The sequence below is a fragment of the Drosophila guanche genome, unplaced genomic scaffold (assembly GCF_900245975.1).
Source record: "Drosophila guanche unplaced genomic scaffold, DGUA_6, whole genome shotgun sequence".
In the NCBI taxonomy this organism is placed as follows: Eukaryota; Metazoa; Arthropoda; class Insecta; order Diptera; family Drosophilidae; genus Drosophila; species Drosophila guanche.
In genome coordinates, this window is record NW_022995743.1 from 6006573 (window position 1) to 6031492 (window position 24920).

A 24920-nucleotide genomic window follows, 5' to 3' on the forward strand; every position below is an offset into this window, starting at 1 on the left:
CCATCTGTTGGCTCGCCCCTCTGGCCTCGCCCCCCTTTTTCTGTGTCGTGGGTCTGTGTGTTTGCGTATGGGTGGCTGTGTATGGGGGGGGGGGGTGGGGGGGGGGGCAGGACTGCCTTGTCTATGAAGTCTTAATTTATATGAGCCTTTAAGAGGGGAGACTAAGCACAGCATTACAATCGTATATACATTCACGCACTTTGCTTAACATTTCATTCAAATTTCAGCAATGAATATAATTGCTGTGTCTGTGTCTGTGTCTGTCTCTCTGTCTCTCTGTTTGCCTTTTGACAGCCACAAACAAACGCTTGGCTGTGCGTGTTTCTGTTTGTTTGTGGCAACAGTCTAGGATTTGTGGTTTTATGTCTTTCAATTAAAGCTGGCTGCAAGAAGCAGAAAATAATCTACAATTCAGCTAAAATCTGCCTTAGTTGCCTTCTGGCATAAACAGTGTAATGTTACGTGCGAATTCTTTTTGCTTTTGCCTCGCCCTCTGGGGCATGTTGACAACAATAATGGGTATTTCGTGAATGCAACACAATCCACCGGACGTTGGCTGCCTGCCTGCAGGCCATTCTTTCTCTCAACCTGAACCTCAACCTGTTTTTGTTATTCGCATTCTTTCCTGACTCTACTCACGGATTTTATTGTTGCGAATCCTTGGTGACTTGGCAACTGGCCCCGTGGCATCCCACTGTTTATTCGGTTTACAAAGCTGCTGATGTCTGTCTTTCTGTCTGCTTGTTGGCACTGCCATTGCTACTGCCACTCCTACTACTTGCTGCTAGCTGCTTGCGGCATTGTTACCCGCTTAGGCTTTGCCGCATTATTGACATTGTCTGCGGCGGCAACAGGGAAACCCAGCGGCATGCCTGCAACTTTCGACGTTGCCAAATTTCTGCCCGTAAGTTGTACACTTTGTCAGCGATTTGTCAGCGCTACCAAAGTGCACTTGCTGCTGCTTTAAAGGCACAACAGCAGCATTACGTCGCAGCACACTCGAAGGAATACTCTTCACGCTCCACTTGCAGCATTTGTCGCATGGCGTCACACAATTAAGTGGCGTCTAAGGTGGACACGAAGCAAATTGCCGCGTTTCATTTCACACAATCCTTTGCATATTGGAAGCTCGCTGCAATTTGCATCTGTCGTGTGCCCCTCCAAGTATAACAGTTATAACAGTCTGCATATAACAAGTGTCAGGGCGACAGTAACCCAATGGCCTGCCCCATTTGCACGCAAACAAGTGTCTGTTCCATTCATAAATCCGAGCAATGACACGAACCCGAACACCAAGTGTCCTACAGTTTTTAGTACACTCCTTCGGCTGGATCCTGGCGGCTGTCGGACTTTCAGTTGCACGCCGGTTCTTCGCCAACGCAGACGCTTACGGAAGCTAACGGCAGAGCTCGCACCCCCCTTATCACGCGCAACATTTATCAGCGGAGTTGTGGCAAGTGGCAAGTGTAACGGTTAAAGTAAGTCCCGCTGAGACTTCACCTGAGGGCTGTGCAGTGCAGGAAAACTGCCAGGAAAACGTTTAATGTAATGAAAACATCAAGAGACAAAAAAACCTTAAGATATACAAAAACACATTTAAAACATAAACAAAAGAGTCAAACCATAAAAAAACCTTTAAAACAAACACACACAAATATTGAGAGCAAAAAACAAAACATTTAAAGCAAAATGCAACATTTAAAACATAAAAAAACATTCGTGAACTCTGCTAATATTTGAAAATAAATTTGTGTCCAACTCAAAATTTTCACAGTAAATGTCACAGCAAAAAGTTATCAAGATTTGAATTTCAAATAACAAAAGAATATGATATCGGTAAAGGTCCCCCCGACAGCCAGTTAGTTAGTGTCAGCCACTTGCTTTGACCGCTAATTAATTAAGTTGCAACTGGCGCTTAATAAATACACAAAGACGAGACGTCTCGCCTGCCACAAACATAAATCTTATCATGGTCGAGCACCAAAATGTCGTTATCAAAATATCAACAAAGTGAAGTGAAGGAGAAGGTCCTTCAGTGTAGGGCCAGCCCGAAAAGGAGGACAAAACAAATATTAATTAATATAAATTCTAAATAATTTTCTGTGGGGCGGCTCGAAAGCAAAGTTGGGCCGACCAAGAAAAAGTTGTAAAAAGTTGTTTGTGTGTTTGAGTGATTTTTGCTGCAGTCCCTTACCTTTAATTATAAGTTCTTGTCTTTTTTTTGGTTGTGATTTTTGTTTTTGTAGAAAAAATTCTACATCGGAAATAGAAAAAGTTTGGTGTTCTGTATCTGAAGTTGAAGTTTAATTAAAGTGAAGGAGAGGCAGGGACCGAGTCAGGATTAAGTTCCATCGGTCCCTCTCTCTGTGTTACTTTTAAGGGTCCCTAAACCATGACTTTAAGCATCAAATGAGCACAACTGTACGTGGAGCTGGGTAAATTATTATGCATACGCCGCATGTGACGAGCGTGTGTGAGTGTGGCACAGGTGGTGCTTCGATAAACTTTGATGCCGGGGCAAAGCAATTAGGAACATTTTAATGTAATTAGAGAATTATGCTAAAATCACAGGCAGACCCGGGCCTGGCCAGTTGTCTGATAAGAGTGGGGCCAAGAGGCGGCGCTGAAAGTGCTTTAGAAAATTACAGCCAGTGTGTTACAGCTGCCCTCTCTGCAGCTCTCAGTCTCTCAGCGCACTTTCAGGTTGATTGCCACTTCCTGTCGACTCTCTCTGTGTGTGTGTCTGGCCACAGGATATTCAATTTCCTCCTTGCCGAGTGCTTGGGCTGTTGACATTTTGTAATTTTATTTTCATTATTTTCGCACTTCCTGCCGGCACCCCTTGAGCCAAAGGAATGGCACCCCATCGGGCTCTAATAATTACCAAAGTCTTACTCCGGCACCTAAGTTCTACGCTCTCCCGGTCTGTCAGCATTTTAATGATAGTTTCGGTACCCAAATGGCCTCGCACAAAGCTCTGCGATGGTCACGTAGCTGTGATAAATGCCATACACCATGGATGGTCGTGTCTCATCCTCCGGCTCTATCCCACTGCTGCTGTCTGATGAGCTTTGTGACCTGCTTCCTGGTCCCCTCCCTGGGGCTGCTGCTGACAAATTCCGTTGGATTTCTTCTTTGACCTTTGCTTAATTACTAAACCAAGCGATTAATAAACAGCTTCCCGTCGAATTCCCACTACACAAATGAACCTAATTCTGTTGACAGTTTGTTGTTTGTTTTAGCCCTTAAACAACATTTTGCACTGCATAAATATTTATGTTGGTTCGTTGCAGCATTAGAATTTCACTTTACAATTTACAATTACACCTGGGAGCCATTTTTAGTGTTTATGAAACTAAAATGGACAAAAAAACCCATGACCAGCAATGGAAAAGTGCAAGATATTTCGACTAAAAATACTTTTCACTTAATTAGAAATTACTCCTTTTTTTCGCTTGCAATTTGCAAGTTATTTCTGCACAGTTACCAATCGACAGACAAGCAAATAAATGGCGAATACTTTCTGTGGCAGCCGCTGGGGAAACGAGCATTAATTATGGAATTATGTAACATGGGGGGCGGAGTCGTAACCGCAATAAATATAATTCATAAATTCCTGATGGTGAGGGTGCAACGAACGCCACGCCACACTGCCTTAATTAATTTATGGCGTTGCAGAGTCATAAATGGGGGGACTAGAGGGACCGCTACGAGCGCTACCTGTTGCTTGCCACGCCATCAACTCTCATGAGGAAAATAATTAGGAAATCAAATAAAAGTGCTTGCCGACTGTTGTTGCTAGTACGAGTAAAGACCACAGCTGTTAGCTGTGGTTGGTTGGTTCGTTGGTTGGTTGGTTGGTGGGACATCTTTGTAGCCTTCATTACAGTGCAACGGAAACGGAAATGACGCAACTGCATCAAAGTTTAGCTCACGCGTAAAAGTTTGGCTGAACAGCGCAAAGTTTTAGCTCCAAACTTGCCAAAACGGAAGGCAGGCCGGGGGTTGGGGCAAGGCATGGAGTTGATGCAAGTGTGAAAACAGGATGTTCCGCTAAGGGATCGCACTCTCCATTCACCATCCAGGCAAAGGCAGGTGAAAAGTTTCTGCAAACGCAGCAACACTGAGACTCTGAGATTCATAATAATTACCATAAAGCATGACCCAAGTTAGTAGCTATCCAACAGTTAAGGGAAACTGGCTCAACTGGAAGGCACTTTCTGCACGAAACTTGTTATCCCCATCAAAATGTTGCTGACAAGTTAACCCGAAATAATGGCTTCCCTTTAAAGTTGCGGAAACCTTTACATAACTCACGACCTTGAAGTATCCTCCCACTTCGAAAGGGTCTGAGAGCTGCTCAAGCATTCCTGAGGCATCAAAGCAACAGCATTAGTTTATCAATGAAACGCGAAGAGAGCATCCCTGAGATTTGCAAAAAGAACTCTTTCCTTCGTTCTCAGTGCCTTAACATAAATGTGTCCTGGCCTTGTTGGTTTTTGCGGCGGCCATAATGTGTCCAGATACGCTCCGCTAATTATGCAATTATTTCCTTTGCCTCTCCATTCTCTCTCTCTCTCTCTCTCTCTGCTCTGATTCTCGTGCCGCGCGATCGCTCCTGCTGCTTTTCTCTCTAGATTTTATGACTTTTTTAACGGCTTGGCGGAAACTTTTTTACAACTGTGTGTGTCAGTTGTGTGTGTTCTCTTTTATGGCCACAACCAGTGGCGCGAGTGGTCAACGTTTTAATTGCAATTGTATTTGGATAAGACTTAATGCCACTGGCTGTCACTTGAAGCTCAAAAGTTAAGGAAAGTCAATCAAAAGTAAAGCACAAATATGCTAATTTAGCCATCAATTTCACTTCTGCTGGGACAAGTCATCGTTGCATGCAGCAGTAAATGACTCATTTTTGGTGGCAAATGACAAGCGGAAAATGATTTGTTTGTTCGCGACATATTTATGTGCCCCTCAATGCATAAAGTGTGACATGCATATGTGTGTGTGTGTGTGTGTGTAAGTCCCTGCAGCAAAGTATGCTATAAAAAATGTAGTGCTAAGTTCTGTGTCCTCGACGCGCATTTGCCCCAGCTACACACAGGCCAACAGGCAAAAAAAAAAAGGGAATATATTGTATATATAGAAATAAATAAATGTACGGAGAAGAAGCAGCGGAACGGGGGCTAAGCATGCTCGAAACTGCCAAACAATAGACAATGCCACAGCCAGAGCAGACGGCAGCAGGCAGAGGGCAGACCATAATGATCTTTTGTGTGTGTGTGTGTGTGTGTGTGTGTGTGTGTGGGTGGAGGGGTCAAAGCAAACAAGCAATCACACACGCACACGCACACATATTCCAGGAACAAGTGCAAATAGCCAAGCACCAAGAGAGAGACAGAGAGAGAGAGAGAAGGGAAGAGCGAGGGCAAGACAGAGAGCATTTTATTTTTGTTTGTCATGACTTTGCGCTTTTGCCATGAGGACAACAGCAGCAGCAGCAGCACACACGCCATTTTTTCGGGTCTTTGTCTCTCGGTTCTTGGCCCTCTCGTTTTGCTGTTTGCATTTGTTAGCATACTTATTTTTGGGGCCCCGAGCAGGGGTATTATTATATTGACGCTACAACAAGACAAAAGCAAACCAACAACTAAAACAACAACAAGTCCTGCAGCAGCAGCAGCAGCAGCAGCAGCAACTTGACAAATGTGTGCGTGTCGCAAGACAAACTGTATGCATACAAAATAGAGGGGGAAATGGGAAAATTGTAGACAAAAAACAATATAAAATATGCCATGCTAGTGTACAATGTAGTTATTCCCCTCAACCGCATTTTACAGCCAAACTCAATGTAGTTTTTGAGACATTTTTTTAAGGGCAAAGAAGGCAAAAGTTGTGTGTGTGTGTGTGTGTGTTTTTCCACTGGCGTGCAGACTTTTCTTTTAGCAAAAAATGAGAAGAAAAAAAATGATTTGCCGACCATAAACACGTCGCTAAGGTCCGCACGAAGCATGATGGGGAGCACTGGGAGTAAGTAGCCAATGGATTTTTTCAATTTGCGTTACTTGGCAAAATGTTATGCAAGTCACGCGTCCACATCCACACACAAAGTATATATATATATGTTAAGAAAGTGTGTGCCTCTTCGTATATATTTGTATTTATTTCTATGTGGCATTGGCAGAGGCAGCGGCGGGGCGGGCCTAACTGTAATTCACAATTTCATGGGCTCAATGGGCTGTGCGCAGCAGCAGCAGCAGCAGCAGCAGCAGCGGCCAGAGGAAGGCGAGACAGGCAGATGGAGTACTGCCCTTGCTGGCTGCTCTTTTGATTTATGCGACATTTCCACACATTTGCCTGCCATTAACATTTTGCCAACTTTGTTGTTTCGTAAGCCAAATCCGAGCCCCAGACCCCCGGAGCTCGAGTCATTTGCTTTTCCTGTCAACATTTCCTTCAGTTTGCCACTGTGTGTGTGTGTGTAGTTTCTTTTCATTTGATTGAAATTGATTGCCTGTACTTGCAGTTGCAGCGACCTGAAAGAGCAGCTCTTGAAGGCTGCCTGCCACATTGCCTCTTTAACTGCCAAATCTGCCGAAAAATCGTTGGTCCTTTGCTGCAGCAGTTGAGGTGTTTATGCAGACTTACTGTGCACGAAAAGCCAGGGTAACTTTAGACACCGCAGCTGTCTGCTTGCAGGCCATGAATAAATAATTAAAAACTTTTGCCAGCACAGCTGCAACAAGCAATAAGCACGATTCTTCATTTGCATTTGCATTTGCATTGCTTGCCCTGTCTGTTGTTGCACCTTGTTTTTTTTTCTCTACTTTGCTGAGAACAAGCAATTTCGCAACGAACAAAGGCCGAGCACGCAATTTGCACCCAACCAGCCATTTCCATAAACTATATATCAAAACAGGGCCCAAAACAACTTGCACATAAAACTCCAATAATACTCACTAGCCAATGCGTTGGGAGACTAGTGCGGGGAAAGCAGATTCCCAGAAAAATCCGACCCCTTACATATGTATCTGTAAATATCTGTGCTACATGTACGAAAATATCTGAGTGGCTGCCCAGTCCCCCTGCCGACTGTCTGGCACAGCACCCAAAAGCACAGGCTCCAACAATATTTACGCAGAAACTACAAGCCAAAGCTGTGCTGCTGCATGGCAGCGCCTAAAATAGAGCACAAGCCATCCCTTTTTCTCGGAATAAAGGAGCAGAGAGAGAGAGAGAGAGAGAGTGAGGGAGAGACACCCACGAAAGGTGGCTTCGGCTGGCACAGGTGCCGCTTCAAGGCGGATAGGCAAGGAATTGAAATTTATATTTACGCAGCCCATAAATTGTTGGCTTTTCGGCTTGTTCTATGCTTGTATTAGTGCTGCTGCTATTACAAATGTGTGTTGACTTCGCGTGTATGTGTGTGGCACACAGACTTGAGGCATGTCATGTTGGGATTCTGCTTGCTTCGTTCTTTTTTTTGTTTTTTGGCTAACCCACGCACGTCTGCCACCAATGAAGAAGTTTTTGGGGTTCCGCCCCGCCTCGAAGTGTGTGCGTGTCTGTGGCATGTAATCAAATTAAAAGTTGAAGCAAGAAACTGCTTTTAAAGGCATTACCCTGGCGTCAAGTCTTTAATGTTTAATGTGTGAGAGGGTGGGAAGGCTGCTCATTAAGTGCAGCCAAAAGGACGCAGCGCAAATCTTAGCAACTCGCAATTTTCTCTCAATTGACAGCGCTGTAAAGCAGCTAAAGGCAACCCCTGAGAGAGAGAGAGAGTCGAATGCGATGCTGACACGCAATCAGCAGGCTGGCAGCTGCCACAAACTAACAGAAGAGCCACAGAGATAATAACTTAATTACATTTTTGTGTGTGCTCCCTCCTTGGCTTTATTTTTTGGCAATTATATTGCCCAACGATCCACCTGGCTAGAGCCACAGCAGCGCCCGAAACATGTGTATTATCAAACGACAGTCATTAGGCCCCCAAACCCAAGCAACCCCAAAACCAGACCTAGCTAGTCCCCTCGATCTGATGGCATGGCTGCAGCTGGGGGGTAGACCTGATGGCATGGCTGTCGGTGGAGATGGGGAAACCTGAAAACCATGTTAGTTGCCATTTATCTCTTAGATGGTGGTGCTGTATCTACACGTGTACACAGACACCAGAGCAAAGCACAGACAAAGGCAAAGGCTGATGACAGGTGGCTGATGGTAGCACTGAAGGGAATGGGGAATGGCCCTAAGCGAAAATAATTTAGAGACGTTATGCGAAAAGCAAAAGGAGTGGGAGGAGCTGAAGCTGAAGCTAGCGCAGCAGCTGCTAGTGATGGTAGCGTGACATCGAAACGAATGCCAGCAAAAAGGATTCTCACAGCCACGAAGCGCTTCCTGTTTGGCCTTTAATTGACACTCGACAGCCATGTGCAAGCTGTCTGCTGTTTGGCTTGCACTTTCAACCAACGCCATTAGCCGCCACAGTTAACTGAATGTGATGTTGGCCTGGTTAACTGACACACACACACACACTCCACTCGACTCCATTTTGACGCATTCTTTGTGGCACAAGCTGTGTGACTCTCATCACTCCCACTCGCTCTCGCTGCCTGTCTGAGCGTTTGTGGTTGACTGCCAAAACGGCATTTATGCTCTCTGTCTGTCTGTGTGTGAGTGTGTGAGTAAAGGGCTCATGATTATGCATATTTAGAGACGTCTGCGCCGGCGCCTAATTGAATATGTATGGACTGGGCGTGGGGGGAGGGAGGGAAGAGTTCCTATGGTTCGGTTCCGTCTGACGAGCGTGTCAAGAGAGTGCGGCAAAGTGGTAAATTCATTGGCAGCAGCTCACAGCTGGCATTAACTGAATAAAAGCGACGCAGACAGCTGCACAGGGCTGAAATCTTTTTGGGCCAAGAATAATCGAGCAACGAGCATCGGTTTGGCATTGACATTTGCAGCACGCAGCCATGGTGCAACAGTGGGGCAGGGCAGGGCAGGCCGCAACTCATGTGGAGAATTTGAAAAATTCAATTTACAGAGCTGCTCATTCGGTTAGGAGCTGCTGCTGCATGCCACATGCTGCAACTGATGTGCCAAGACAAGCGCAATGGCAATCTATGCTGCAACATACAGAGAAAACTATTTTCGAAAAAGTTGTGGCTGATTTTTCTAGAAGCAAAGCCAAACCAAAGTTGATTAAAATTCAATTTAAAGCAAAAAAAAAAAAAAACAAACAAAATCAAAGGACCGACCGGCTTTGACTCTCTAGAGTGCCTAATTAGAGCGATCAGAGAGGCCTAACGAAGCGAAAACTCGAACTTTAGTCACTCTCTCTGTGTGTGTGCTTACTTTTACGGCATGAGATTTAATTAAAAGTGAATTCCAAGCTCCGGTCCCTGCTGCTGCTTCTCCACTCCGACCTTGTCTCCACATGAAAAAGCGACTCTGGCAACCGACATTGGCAGCCTTGTGGCGTATTTAAGCCATAAAGTACAATTTGGGGACATGGACTCAGACACGGACATGGATAGGAGGAACAACAACAACACACATTTACAGGCAACAATATCAAAAAGTAAGGCCGGAAACGTGCGACATATTTGACCCTTTTTTGCCAGTTGCCACAATCAAAATTTACGCACATGCAGCTGCTGCCCTTGATTTTCCCCACCCTGACATGCCCCACTGCCCCTCTCTCTGTCTCTCTCTCTCTCTCTGTTCCACTCTCTTTTCTGTGTATTTCCCCCGTTTTATTGGTTTTATATTAAAACGAGCCTGTCAAATGACTTGAAAACTGCTGCCGTTTTGCATTTCTTTTGTTTGTTTTGTGTGTTTGTTTTGTTTCGCATTCCGGAAATTGTATTCCCAGCTCTGTTGCATAAATGTCGGCAGATGGCCGTACAGTGCGTTTCACAAAATAAATTGGGGGCAGTGTAATTGCTAAATAATGCTTCCAGGCGGAAGTTTCTCTTGAAGTTTTGCGGCCGAAACTGAACTGGAACTTTGCTTAAGTTTATTCTTTTTTTTAAAGCGATTTAATATGTTGTAAGAGCTCCTTCTCCTTCTTGCACTCCTTTTATTTCTTAATAACAAAAACCTGGGAAGATACCTACAAATTATGGAATGTTTGCACGCAGAAATCGGGCCGCTTTGTTTGCTTTCGTTGTGTCCCTTCTTTCGGGTAACAATTTAATGTGCTAAAGGAATTTTGGACGCAATTTTGACAATGATATCGAAAATGGTGAACCTTTTTTGCGCTCCGGCTGGCTGGCTGTCCTTTGAACCCAGCACGGAGTCACAAGTTTGTCGAGTCAGCAGTTGGCGAGGTGAAAGGGTTTCGGTCCCGGGTCCTGCCCTCCTCTGCCAATTATACATTTTCCGGGCATAAACTCTGCTTATTATTACCCCATCTCCCCCTCGCAGCTTTTGTCTAACGAGTTTTAATGTTTGCGTTTTCTACGGGTAGGGTTGGGGGCGTGGCCATTAACGCCTACCGAAAAGCAACTATTTGCAGCTGCTGTATGCATAAAACGCGTCAAACATCAGGAAACGAGGAGCAACCCAAGCAGGATTGTGGCACAGCTCCTTCCATTTTGTCTGTTTGTTGGTTTTGGCAGCACACTCGCTTTTTCCGTGCTATCTGCCATATCGTAAAAATAGAAATAAAAATATTTATGCAGCTCTTTTCTCTTCAGCTACATTTCGGGAGATTTTTTATGAGCGCCGCGCTGCGAGCTGCGAGCTGAGAGCTATTAAAAGCAGAAAAAACGCTAGAGAGAGCGGACCATATTTCGAAAATTGGCCAGCGAGCGTAAGGAGTAAGCAGGCTCAAGGTCGCGCATAGATTTGGGGACCCAACGCAGGTCCCAGTGCCCAGTGCCCCGGGAACCTTTTTTTTTTATTAATTCCAATACATTGAATCCCCACCATAGACAAAGAGAGCGCGTGTTTTAGCATGGAAAGCCGATTAGGCCTTAAGGCCTGGCCGCTGAGTAAACCTTAAAGCCTTTAAAAGGCTTACAAAGATGGCCAACAGCAGCAGCGGCATGGCTAATAAATATGACATTTAACGCCGACTGCCGGTGCCTGAGAGGGCAGGGGCGCTGCTCTGTTTCTGTCCGTGGACATTTTTATTTATGAGCTGGCAAATTATGCGCCATCAACGCGACAAGGCGACAGCCGGCACAAAGGGAAGGACAACGGGAAGGACAACGGACAATTAGAAACTCAATTGCTGTGTCGAGAGCGGGGGTTCAGCCTGCTCATCATCCCTGCTGTCTGCCAGCAAAGAAGATGCTGAACTCCCTGTCAGAACTGGGCCAACAAATAATTAAGCATAGTTTCTGCCAGCGTCTTTGGAATTAATTTAGAATTAATTTCTGTTGCCATGGCCAAATATTTTCTTTAATTTTTTATGGCAAAATTTAATGAAATCTTTTTGCGCTGTTTTGATTGATTTACGCTTGACACTCGGCAGCTGCCACAGCAACTGCTTTTCACATGAAATATTTCAATGCGTCATTTGGCACACAAACTTTCAGCCAACCCCCCCGAACCCCGTAGCCAGCCGACAGAAAAAAAACCCTTTTACGATGCACTAAATCCAAACACTCTTCAAGTTCTGTGTGTGCGAGAGAGAACAATGCCAGGGACTTGTCGTAAAAGTTGAAAAATCAAAATGGCATTTCCTTGACAGCATCAAAATGGCATCACATCACATCACACGACGCTGCCACTGCTGCTGCAACATGCTGCCCGTCTGCCTGCCAGCTCTTGGCCGGAACAACCGCAAAACGCGTGAACATCAGCAGCAGCCATGACGATGAACACGAGGATAGGGGCATGGGCATGGGCATGGGCATGTGTGAGTGCCTGTGCGTCTGTGTACTGTTAACTCATTAAAAGCTGACAAAAAATAGATATATGAAGTGACAGCTGAGGGCGAAACGCGTGTGGAGGCGTGGCGTGGCGTGTGTTGCGTTTGCGTTTGCGTCACATTGTTGCCGCGTTTTATTGGAGCAGCTTCGAGGCGACAGCCTCGTTCGTGATGTCAAATCAAAAGCGTTTTAGCTGCTTGCTTAAGATAAGCGCACAGCTCCTTCAAGCTTCAAGCTTCAAGCTCTACCCACATATGGTCCTTATGTTGTTAGGTAACTGAGCAGCAGCGGCAGGAGCAGGACTCGTTGACATCCCGACTGTTTGTCATAATAATAAAAATGCCAATTTGTTTTATGGGCGACAAGTTAAGCTTTTGCACTCCCTTTTCCTTGGCTCTCCTAAGCTCTGCATCCCCCTGCGCAGACTTTGATGTTGATTTTTTCTTTGTTTCTAAATTATGATTATGTTGCTGCCCCAAACACGTGTCGCTGCTGCTTCCCGGAAGATTTCTTTTAGGACGGGCAATGGGGCTACTTGCACAGGACCGATTCCCATGGCAACTTGAATTATTTAAAGCCAAAATTGGAACTTTTATAGTTTGAAAACTTTTTAAATATTCAAATGCAATAAATATTCCACGAACGATTGATTGAACCAATCTCGAAGAAATCCTGAATTGAATAAGTCCATCAAGTAGCGCTACAAATAAGTTGCTTTGAGCTGGACAGAGCCGTATGACAGGGGCTCTGTGTGTGTCCCACTCTCGGACCATCGCGTCCAAAGTTGCAGACCACAAGCATACTTATGTTTCCCCTCGCTCTGATTTATGACTCCACACACACACACAAATGTCAGAAATGGTGAAATATTTCAACTTTTGTTTCACTTCACTTTAAATTTGAAATTTAGAGCTAGAAATTAATCTTTAATCGCCATTTATGCTCAACAATTCATAAAAGAGCAGAGCTTAAGCTCTTCTGTAATTTATTTAAACCATTTGCTTTGTCTTTTTATGCTTGCTTTTTGTATTGGACATGGACTTAAAAAAGAATCAAAGTCCGAAAAATGTAAATCTGTTTTGCTGCGTAAAATTGAACAACAAAACAAAAAACTTTCCATGGCAGCAATAGTGCATACCATTTGTTTTTATTATTGCTTACTTGACTTTTGCATATTTTAATAGCTAAATATAAAAATTGTAATAAATATTTGCCATGCATCAAAGTTTTTGCGGCCAATGTCCACAAATGAATTGACGCTTTTTCGTTTGTTTTCTTTTCTTTACTTTTATTATTATTTTTTGGCTTTTCTGTTGTCGTCAGAGTCTTTGTTTTTCTTCGGCTCTCCTTGGCACTCAATTTGAATTATTGATTGGCGAACGTTGCCCTGCGCTCTGCCACGCTTTGCCACGCTGGAAAATGTCTAAATTTATGTGTCAGTCATCAAGTGGGAACGAGCCACGCCTACCTCTGAGGCACCTCCGACGCACACCTACACTTAATGTACGCTTTGTACAGCAACAAAAAAACAAACAAAAAATGGCTTTGTAGCCAATTTGGTTATTCAACGTTTACTTTTTTTTTTCTCGCCGAAATATTGTTTTCGCCGAAAGTCTTTTGTCTTTTGAGCCGTCGCCTTTGCCGTCGCCGTCGCCATTGCTGTTGCTGTATTTGGCTTCCGGCTGTTATCAGCCATCGACACTCGGGATACACTCATTTGGGGGCACGTTGTCTGATGTTGCTTGTTGGTTGTCCCCAGCCCTGCTGCCGCTGCCGCTGCCGCTGCCGCTGCTTCTGGCTCCATGGGTGCGGCGATAATGTAATTTGGATGCCGGGAAATATTTTCAACGCTTTTCTGTTTGAACTTCAACTTCGGCTTGGCCCCGTGGGGCATGCCCCGCCTCTGCGCCGCCCAGGGGTGTTGACTTTATTGAACCACTTTTTTCATTCCGAACCTGATTGACTCGTTGCCTGTTGTTTCTCTTGCCTCTGCTTGTGCTTCCTGCCACAAAATTTGCTTTAGTGTTGGCTTTAGACACTTAAACTCAGCCGCAGACACCACCCCCACTTTGTCCCTTGGCATATCAGTCAATTTTGAATGTCAATAAAATGGAAATTTTATAATTTTACTCCGCTCGCAGTGGCTGGAAACCACTTGGAGGGCGCTCTCCAGCGGCGCCTTCAGCTTAATGAGATTTTATTTATTGACTATTGATGGCAGCCAGGTTTCAGGCTTCGCGTTCCCCACGTTCCAGGGAGACCAGGTCTAGATGCTTGCCCCTGCTTAATGGCTGCTTTAGTGCCTTGATATTGGGTAAATAAAAGTTTATCTTTCATCGATACACCCATCAGATGGGGTAATCAGACGCTGCTGCTTTTATATCTTTGACTTTAATTAGGATAAATCCGGCCCATAAATGTTTAATGCTACAATATCCTCCCCCGCCCAAGCTGTGTCTTTAAGCTTAAAGACATTCCTTGCCTTTTCTAAAAATCACTCATACGCCCCCAAATAGAACCAGTTATTCCATTCAGCTAACTTCCTTCTGCCCTCCTTTTTCTTTTTGTAACTCTGCCGGCAGGGAAGGGAGAATTTTCTTGACATCCAACACTTTTTCTTCAGTCTGATAGATTGAAATTGATTCGTCTGCCTTTTTGATTATATTTCATTTTAGCTGGCCCTCTCGGGTATCTCACTCTCCGTCTCGTGTGTAAATATTATGCGAAAATGTAGACCATCTGAACAAGGAGAGAGAGAGAGAGTGAAACAACACGCAGTAGAGATAGAAACGAGACTGTATTGAAAAGAAAGTTGCTTAATAATCATACGCACGAGCCGCGTCACTTTGATGCTGGCTGGCGAGCTTCAATCAAATTTCTCTGCCATACTCTAAACATTTTTTCGACATCTGGCAACAGTCAGAGCCAGAGCCAGAGTACACGCCGAAGAGGCATCTCGTAGATGTATTCATTTTGACATTGACGCTGGTTCACCCCTACCCCGTTGAAGGCGTCTGGCTTTTACTCGTATGACCCTCCCCTTCCACCCTTAACATTTAAAAGAGAACTTTTAATGACGGCCCACAAATGCGCAAAATGAGTTTTAATTAAAAAGAAGCAGAAAATAAATGAAAAATATAATATATCATCACTGTGGCCTGTTGCCTGTTGCCTATTAAATGTTTCCAGTACAAATATTCGCGCACTTAAATATGTAAAGCAGCTTAAGTTAAATGGATTCTCCTGATGCAATGATCATCAAGCGAAACCCTCAATTAATCAGGTTATTTTAATAGTTTATGGAACGGATCCGCATTGCAGATGCAACGTCCGGGCCCAATCAGAGCCATTCACGCTTGGCAGCTACGACGAGAAATCAAGGGGAAAGTTTGGTCTTCCAAATAGCATTTTCATTGCAGTATCTCGCAGTTTTCATTTGAGATATTTTTTACATTTAAAAACACTTCCTGAAATGGCAAAGCAAAAGTGTTTACCCAGCACGCTGCTTCTCCTTTTTTTTGTGTACTTTTAAAGGAGCTTTCGTCAATATTTATTTGTAGCACCTGTTTGTGGCATTCAATTTGAATGGCTGCAGCTCTGCAACTGCATTTGGTTTTGGCACTTTCTATTAGCTCTATTTCCGCAGGCGGACCTTTGACTGTAAATGGCTGGCAATCGTTCGTTTTGCTGCCATTTTGGCCAGAAGATATTTTCCCTTGCTTCGCTGTAAACTTTTTTATTCACTCGGCTTGCCAAGAATTAAACTCATTCAGTGAATGGCCATTGAGTTCCCTCGTTCTCCTGGGATCTGGGAGTTCTTAAGCCGCATCTTGAAATTCACTTTGCGGTCTGCATGGCAATGGAAACTCATACCCCACATAATGTCGGGGTTTAGCGAAAGTTTCGAACGGCACGCATCAAAAATTAGTTAAATGAACTTTGAATGGGGAAGTTTTCGGCGTTGGGGAAATTGTGTTTGCAGCGCAGTGCCACAGCCTGTCATGTGCCTTTGGCCATTTGCCAGCACATCAAGCAGTTGTTGGAAATTTGATGTCTGGTAAAAACAGCGGAAACAACGGCGCAAAAAGCGCGGATGTTTGAACAAATATTCAAGAATTTGGAGCCCGAGATTACAATTTTACAGCCGTAACATCAAAAAGTACATCTGTCCCGTAAGCTGTAAGCCCGGCCATAAAGTTAAATGTTATTTTTAACTCACACAGGGAAAATAATAAAAAATGCATTGACTACACCCCCTCAAGTGTCTGGCTCTTGTCACTTGTCTTGTAAACCGTCTTCAAATGCCAGAGAATTCGGTTTACAAAAAAATCCCCCCTCAAGCCAGAGCTCTAATTATTTACGAGTCGACACAAGGGGCGGTAAAAAGTTAAATTATGTGGAATCATATCATAAAAAATAAATACTACATTTATGTACGTGTGTGTGTGTGTGTGAATTTAATACTTGCATAACTTCGCCAGGATGTGCTGTGCGCTCAGGCACTTTTGCACCTAATTCCATGGGGCTTGCTGTCGGCCTCTGAGTGGCCACGTGTTGCCATTCACACCCCTGGCCTGGTGCCTGGTGGCTGTCCAGGCAGAAAGAGCACTTGAAATATTCATGCCCCGGCCAGGTGGACATGCCCGGACGGACATCGGCATAATGCAACCAAGTGGCTGTTGGCATTGGCTTGGGGCAAGCCCATTTGCTGTAACACAGCATTCGTTGCAGCAAGCCCATTGCTGTGGTGCCAGGCACAGGGGCACTCCACCGGGCTCATACACTTGGGGCTGTATCATTTTCACATCGCTACTTCACTGGGCTCTGCTACTCACGGATCCCATTGTGTGATTATTTTTGGATTACTTGCAGACACATTTTTCAAGCATACAGAAATTACAGGGTTCGCCGCAAACTCCACAAACCACTGACGGCTTTGGTTTGAGCTCTGGGTTCTGGCTCTGGCTCTGGCTCTGGCTCTGGCTCTGTGGTCGAGGCAAACTTGACTCGACTGTGAACACTTTTCTATTTTCAATTTGCATTCCGTGAAACTTTTGTACGACAACGCCCAACCAATTTTGTGCTGCTGCTCCTCTTCCTCCTGCTTGCTCAGAGCCATTAAATTTGAAATTTGTTGTGTGATTTATGTGTAGACATCCGAGATAGCAGGATTGCAGATCGCAGTGCATGTTTGGTTTAATTAACGCCCCCCACACCACCATCAACAGCATGCAATGTTGTAATTTCCGCCAAGTGGAAAGCGTTGCAGGAAGGAGGGAGGGCACCGCCGAAAGAGCATGGAGAAAAGTAACATAAATAGCGAGGGGCCATGGAAATACATATACTTGTGTAGTATCCCTGCTGGTTTTCTGTCCGACTGTCCCTTGCTGTTCTTGCTGTTCCTGCTGCCCCTAGCTGTCCCTTGCTGCTGCCACTGTCATGCTGTCCATGCTGTCTGTCTGTCTGTCCATCCGTTGCATTTGGCCAAGTTCATAAAAATGTCATAACATGCCGGCGGAGTTGAACACTGTAACAAGCATTAAGCAATTGTGCTTTGATTTCGTAGTCAGCATTTTGTATTTATTTTATTTTATTTTATTGTATCCATTGTTTAGCAGCTCCTTTGTCCCCTCGTGTCGGGTAACACTATTCTGCTCCAATACCTGGAATACTTGCGCTTTTGTTGCTTGTTTGCATGGCGTGTGCATGTTTATCTGTAACTTCAATTCAGTGAATGCCAATTGGAAAGAGTGCATACAGAAGGGAGCAACCCTTCAAATAGCTGCCACTTCTGCCCGCTCACTGATATCGGGGTACACAAAAAACCACTTACTTCCCTCTTTCCCTTGTGCTCGCTGGCAAGCTACAAGTAAATATGAAATGGATTATTTACAGCTTTATGCAAAACTATTTGCAGCCAGCTCGTGCTGCCAGTTTGTCAAACCGATTTGTGACTGTCAACAGCCAGGTACAAAAAGACATCCATGCTGTGCATCTTGTCATGTGCACTGATTCAGGTCAAATTTCAATCAGCAAATGGCCCACCTCCAGCCAAGAACATGTGTGAGTGAGGAATTGAAATATTTGTAAGCCCAACAACCAATATCAAGCAATACTTTGCATATTGGGTGCTGGCAAACGGAACGCAAACTAATAAAATGCCCGTAATGTAAATAACGCCAGCAATAACCCAGAAAACACATTTTGGGGGCAATATTCCATTAAGAGGGCCTAAAGGAATTCAATTAGCCAAATAACCAGCCAGCATACACATCGAATTTTATAGCCTAAAAACAAAAACCCAAAACAGTTGCCATGGCATCAATAATTCACCTCTCATATGCTGCAGCCCACGGCCCACGGCCCACGCGACCTGTGCCTAGGGTGCGGTCAACGCAACCACCGATGGACACTTGGAGTCCATCCAGACTCGCCCACGGTCTGACTAGAACATGGTATTCCCCTCAGCTATGGAGGATTATTGTGTGCGTAGCTTGAACTTTTCCTGGATAAATGGAGCCGCGACATGCCAGCCCAAAGTTAATTATGAAACATTTTACTGGACTGTTTTCGCTTACTTAGGGTCCGCTTAATGCTTTTATGTGGCATGCAAAACTTAATTACACCTGAATGGAGAAGCACAAAGATATTGTGTCTAGCGCGGACGACACATTCAATTAACATTCTGTTGGTTAATTTCATCGCTTGACGGACTCTCGATCGGACTCGCATCCACATTCCTTGTGGCGTACTTCGCTGCTGCTTCCTTGAGCTGGCCACCACATGCTGCTACTTCTTCTATGTACACTCTACTACATGCAAGGCATTTGATTGAGCTCGAGGTTCGCCTGCTGCTGTCATGTGAAAGAAAACAATTTGCTGCTAAATTGCTACATGCCGTCGCCTGTCGATTTCCTGTCATTGGGTTTTGCTTTAACCGTTCTCCCTTTGTACGCTCTTTCGCTTCCGTTTCCGTGACTCTTTTTTGTTAGCTCTTTTCACACTTGCCACGTACGTGGCACGTACGTGATAATTGCATATTTATATAACACTTCCGCTGCACTTTTCCTCGCATTCAATTGCCTTTAAATACAATTTCATTTCACTTTCCCATCGCTGGATAATTGAATAACATTATATTCGATTTGGTTTCTGCTGCATTCATTACGCGACGGCTTTTTTATAGGGTTAACCCAACCGTAACAAAGAGCTGTTCGCACTTAATTAGGCTTCAATTAAAATATTGCCGTAATCCAGTGTCAATTGATTGACATATCCACCGAATCTATAATATTACGTTGCATCAGAGCAAAGCGAACCTACTGCCTCCTCCTGCCTGTTACAGGCATTTCCATTAAGGTACGCAAACACATAAAACCAGCAAATAACAATAAAACCCACAAAATCATTGATACGAGCATGGGGCATACAAATTGCCTCGCAAAAGGAGCGACAGCAAGCTTCACCTGTCTCCTAGACCCTTGACTCTGCTCCGGCGGACAGCTGAACTAAGCAAATATGAATGGAGCCCGGCCGCATGCCTCGGGCCAACTAATATTAAAATAAATATACCAAAACTTTTACCCCAGAAAAACTTCGATGGGGAAATACTTTGAGGCAAACTTTATTAGCCAACCAAATACCTGAGATTTCGCCGCCGTGCAAAAAGTAGACAAAGAGCCTTCGAGTCGCTGAGCCGCAGACTAAACAGAGGGCATCCTTTGCTTTGCCTGAGAGTAGGGTTTGGGTCGCCTTACATTAGAGAAATGTAATTGATTTCATGTGTTTGACGGGGCTCGGCCCCTCAGGGGCCCCAAGCAGCAGAGCTGCCCAATAATCCCAAGCCCATCGAAGGCGCGCAGACAAAAGCAAAAGCCCCCGTAGTACAGGCAGATCAGAGCATAGCGAAGCCAAGAAAAACCCATTCGAATTGCTCGAGTTGAGTGCCATGCGAGGGGGGGGGGAATACCAAAATTCAGCCTTTGGGTGCTCATAAATGTGAGTTCCTACAGCACAGCAGAGACACACTCATATCTTTTGGCTCGTGTACATTCCGCGATAATCAAATTAAAAATGAGTTCGCGCACAAATGTCAAAAACTGTCAAAGGAGCTGGCGGGGAATTCACGTGGAATTTTAAAGCTACTGATTACCTGCGGAACGGAGCGGCTGTCAGCTCTCAGTGTTTCTGTCATGTCAACAAAATTTATCACACACACATCTGTAGGTGACACCATTTGCATGTCTGCTCCACTCCCTCTCCCCACCCAATTTATTCATATTTTCGTGTAGCATTTGTTTGTGCCCATTTCATATGCAGCAGGCCCCGCTATTAATTCTGTTTTTTCTCTGAATCTGGGATAATCTGGGAACAGGACATTAGCTGCGCGTCAAGGCTGATGCCCTCTGAGTGCTACCTGCCACATACAGAGTGTGGCAGGCAGGCAGGCAGGCAGTTGATTGAATGTTATTTGATGTGAATTTTTAGCAAATTTATTTGATTGTTTGTGTGGCTGGCATTTATGCAAATGTCACACACACTCACACCGCCATGTAGTTGTCAGAAAAAATCTCCTCAAATGGAATGTGAAATGCGAGAGAGAGAGAGAGAAATTGTAGAAAGAAAATCTGCAAAAATGTACTGTCACTTCCATGCAAACACTGAATGATAATTAAGAGCAGGAAATATATGCGTGGGTTGGTGGGTCTGAGGCAAACCACTCAACATATTTTCTGATGTTTTTACTCATTCATTTCCTTTTGAGCAATTATTGTGTACACGGAAACTCAATTCGCGAATGCTCTTAAAGAGAGGTGGTGGGGGAAAAAAAGTACCCTTGCTCGTGCTCGCCCGTGTGTATCCTGCAACATAATGCCACAGTCCTTGATTTCCACTGAATGGCCATCGCTTAATGAATGCATAAGATGCCTCTGTTTATTTTGCTTTCACACAGTCGAGTGTTTTATTATACTTATGCGGACTTTACAGTAAGTGACCTTCTGCGTCTCCGTATCCAGTCGACAGACACTCTGTGAAAATGTCAATTTTATGAGATTGTAAATCCCATTGATGGAAATCAATTTGCGCCACATTGCAGCGGAAACTGAGAAGAGAAGAGGAGCAAATAAATTGAAATATTCTGTAGTCGGAATTTCAGCCGCTTTTAAAGCCATTTCGTCCAGGACAATATTTCAACGCTTTGGTCCCCACGAAAAACAAACCAACAAAAAGCTAAAGCTGTGGAAAATTCAAATCAGCGAAAAATAAAAAGAGAACACGAACAAAATGCTCAATCAAATCAAAGTCCCCTCCATACAGAAAATGCAAAATAAGACAATGACAGAGCGGAATCAAATGGGATGAGTTGGGCGTGGATTGTGTCCAGGGTGGGTGGCCATAACATGGCGTGTACACAAGAGTAGAGTCCAATAAAACCCCATTGGGGCAAGTGTCACTGACAGACTTCGTTATGCAAAAGATGTACACAAATACAGCTGAGAAGGGAGCTTAGATTGTTGACCAAAAGAAGAAAATTCGAATGCTCTTGGGGACTTTAAAAATGGCCATCGAATATTCCCCGAATATTGGCATGATAATTAGCAGGCTAATAAATAAATAGAAAGTTTGAATTTGATAATAGGAATTGTGGTTTAGCTTGTTTTGTTTTTAGAGAAGTTTTTTCTATCAAAGGTTTTCCCTGCTCCAGTTAGACTCTGATCCACTTAAGTAGTTAACAAAAGAAACAGCTTGACTTTATTGTAATACCCAAACCAGGACGACAGAGAGGACACACACACACAGAGAGAGGGAGAGAGGCAGCTCGAAGAGAATCACTGTCAGAGCCCCGACGAGAAATGTAATCAAAATAAATTACGAGCGTGTAAGCAGCCTCCGGTGTCTATTAAGCGCAATGAAAAGGGAGAACACCATTTGTTTAACGCAATCTCATTATTAGATGTACACCACACCACACCACACCACACCCCACACCACCCCACCTGCCACAGCCTCTGGCCACAATGCTGCTGCTGGTGCCGCTGCAAGCCCTCGTTGTACCTTTTGGCCTCGTCGCTGGCAGTGCTGCTCCGGCTGCTGCCAGTGGATAATGCCACTGATTACGCTGATTATAAGTAATTCCGTAAACTCGAACTGCAGGCCATGTCTAAAGTGGCGTTAACGCGTTTGTTGATTAGTTCGCGGCGCTTCGGCTGGGTTATCACTGGGTATGGGCCACACAAAAGCAGCCACTGCTGCGGGGTAGGGACATCCCGACAAGCTCATTACGGCGCCAACAATTTGATTAATTACGGATTTGCTGGATACCCCCCTACTACTTTACGTTACTTTACATTTTCCCCCCTACACGCCCTTTCCCTGGCAACTGGAAATCCTTCCAGTTCTTGCAGTTCTTTTTTTGTAACTTACAGCCGCCAGCGAGGCTGTTTCTTGCGTGGCATGTAAAATTGTATGCAAATTTAATTTACCTCAGGGCAACCATTTTTATGGCCAAATGCCCAGGGGCCACGCCCAGTGCTACCCTAAATCGTGGCCGCGTCGACCCTTTGGGACCTGGTCATTGGTTCTGGCTACTTACAGCTTTTTCTGGCATTAAAATTGTTTTTTTTTTTTTTGGGCCTGACAGCGACACAATTTTTGGTAAAATTTTAATGAAAACCCAAATTGAAAATGGTCAAATTATGCATGACTCTGCCAAAAGAAAAATAAACAAAAAAATAGCTTATGAATATTGCAAAGTGCATGCCGTGAAATTCTGGGGATAATTATTTGCTGTGACATAAAAACTAAGTCAAAAGGTGTATAAAAATATCATTAATTGATGTGCATTAACAACATACAAATAGTCAGCATATGAATTAATTTAACGCGCTTTCTGGCGTAAATTTGTTGAAACAAATAAAAAAATAAATGCTTGAGTTTGTGAGTGGAAAAATCACATCCAACCCACCCATATGCAGCTCATAGAACATGCTAAAGCGTACAAAAATCTATAATATGTGAGAGATAAAAGAGGAAAGCAACCAAAATGTGTGCCACATATCAGCAGCAGGAGGAGGAACAGAAAGAGCAGCAGCAGCAGCAGCAGCAGCAATCGAACTGTGAGCAATAAAGGAAGTTGATCAACCGAAACCCATGCATATCAAATCAAATTCAGTGCACAAAACATACTCTAAACAAATATAGAGAAACACAGGGACAGAGTGCGATATAGAGAGTGGGAGAGAGAGAGTGGACAAAAACCAAAAAAGCTAATGCCAACATGAGAGTGGATTGCAGTAGCAAATGGCTCGTAAACACTTCTGTTGTGCTTTTCGTGGTGCTGCTGTTTTCGTGGCATCCACTGCGGGCCGAGAGTGAGGTGATTGGCGACATAGAGGAGCAGCAGCAGGAGCAGCAGCACACTATGCATCCGACACCGAGTAGCATTAGCAGAGTGAGGCGCCATCAACTGCATCAACATCACTTGTATACGCAACAGCATCATCATCATCATCAGCATCAGCATCAGCATCATCATCAAAAGTGTCAACAGCCGCATCAGCTGAAACGCGACAGCAAACACAATCGGAAGCTCGGCAGACAGAGTCACTACAAGACCCTGCAATTAGAGCAGCAACAACAGCAATTGGGCAAACACTGGCAACAATGGAGGCAGCAGCAGCGGCAACAGAATTGGCAGTGGCAGTGGCAGTGGGGCAGCAGCAGCAGTCATCTGACAGATCCAGATTATGTGAATGATGAGGCACCATCGTCGTCGGACACGTCACAGTCACAGCCAGAGTCGACACCTCATCAACAGCATCTTGACGACCAGCAGCTCTATGATCAATTCGATTTGGAGGAGTACCAGCGCTATGCGAACATTGAAATGGCAGCCCCACGCTCTGGACGCCATCGTGGCCGTCATCTGCCAGTCAAAAGTACCAACAACTTGCTGCTGCCCCTAATGGCGGGAGTGGACGGGAGTGGCAAGTACATGCGCTCCCTGCCGGACTCTGTGAGCTTCATGAACGATCGCCTGCACGCCATTCTGCCGCAGCGCCACTGGCCCGTGAAGCGCGAGGCCCTGATCGAGGGGGATCTCATACTCGGCGGCCTGATGATGGTGCATTCGCGCGAGGACAGCATCACCTGCGGCCCGATCATGCCCCAGGGTGGCATTCAAGCGCTCGAGGCCATGCTCTTTACCATCGACAGCATCAACAAGGCACAGCTGCTGCCGAATATCACATTGGGCGCACACCTTCTGGATGATTGCGATAAGGACTCGTATGGCCTGGAGATGGCTGTGGATTTCATCAAAGGTAAGCAGCCAGCAGCCGCAGCCAGTAGCCGTGGCAAATTGCAACTACCGCGAGGAGGATAAATGCAAAATTCGTTTCACGCAAATTTATATGCAAATTACTCCGTGTTTGTGTGTTTGTGTGTGCACTTTCCCCCATGGTGTGCGGCGCTCTGTCGCTGTGGCTTAAGCGGATTTTATTGTTTGCATTTTTTCTTTATGCTTTAGTAGCAGTGTCAGTTTCAGTTTCAGTTTCAGTTGCAGTTGCACTGCGATTAATGTGGTAAAAAAATACTCTGGAAACTGTTTAACCAAGTGGAATAGTGTATTATGCTGAAAATTTATGCAATTTCTGGGAGAGATATTTTATTAATTCATGGGCTTGGCTTTGTGCGCACCAAATGGAAAAGAGACTCAAATATTTTCCAACTCTCATCCACTCGTTGCAATATCAATCAATTTCCAACTGTCTTGGCCCATGGCTGAGGCGTTACTTAAGCTAGCGTCAAGGATTTTATTAATAAAATAAATTAATAAATAAATTATGTGGCTTTCGAGACGAGGAGGGTAGGCTCTAGCTAACTAAATATGCATAATTCCCCCAGAGACAAAACGGCGCTCGGTTTATTGGGTTTTGTGCCACAAAAGCAGTGTGCGAGAGATGGAGACCGAGCGAGACAGAGAGAGAGAGAGAGAGAGAGAGTGAGCAAGATGGATGAACTGAATGTGTATTCAAGTGCGTC

At 44.7% G+C, this 24920-nt stretch overlaps 1 protein-coding gene and 1 long non-coding RNA gene across 3 annotated transcripts in view; one reads left to right on the forward strand and one right to left on the reverse strand.

Annotated features, from left to right (window-relative positions):
* LOC117591860 overlaps nt 1-24920 on the reverse strand; it is a 70810-nt gene that overhangs the window by 41375 nt on the left and 4515 nt on the right. The window lies entirely within an intron of this gene.
* Nucleotides 1-24920, forward strand: part of LOC117591858 (metabotropic glutamate receptor 2) — a 44309-nt gene that overhangs the window by 4598 nt on the left and 14791 nt on the right. The window contains exon 1 of one of the 2 annotated variants that reach the window (XM_034285228.1): nt 23111-24199. The exons of the other annotated variant lie outside the window; for it this stretch is intronic. Coding sequence (XP_034141119.1) covers nt 23155-24199 — 1045 coding nt within the window. The 5' untranslated portion in view covers nt 23111-23154. Of the gene's footprint in view, nt 1-23110; nt 24200-24920 lie in introns of those variants that run through there. 2 annotated transcript variants of the gene reach the window in all.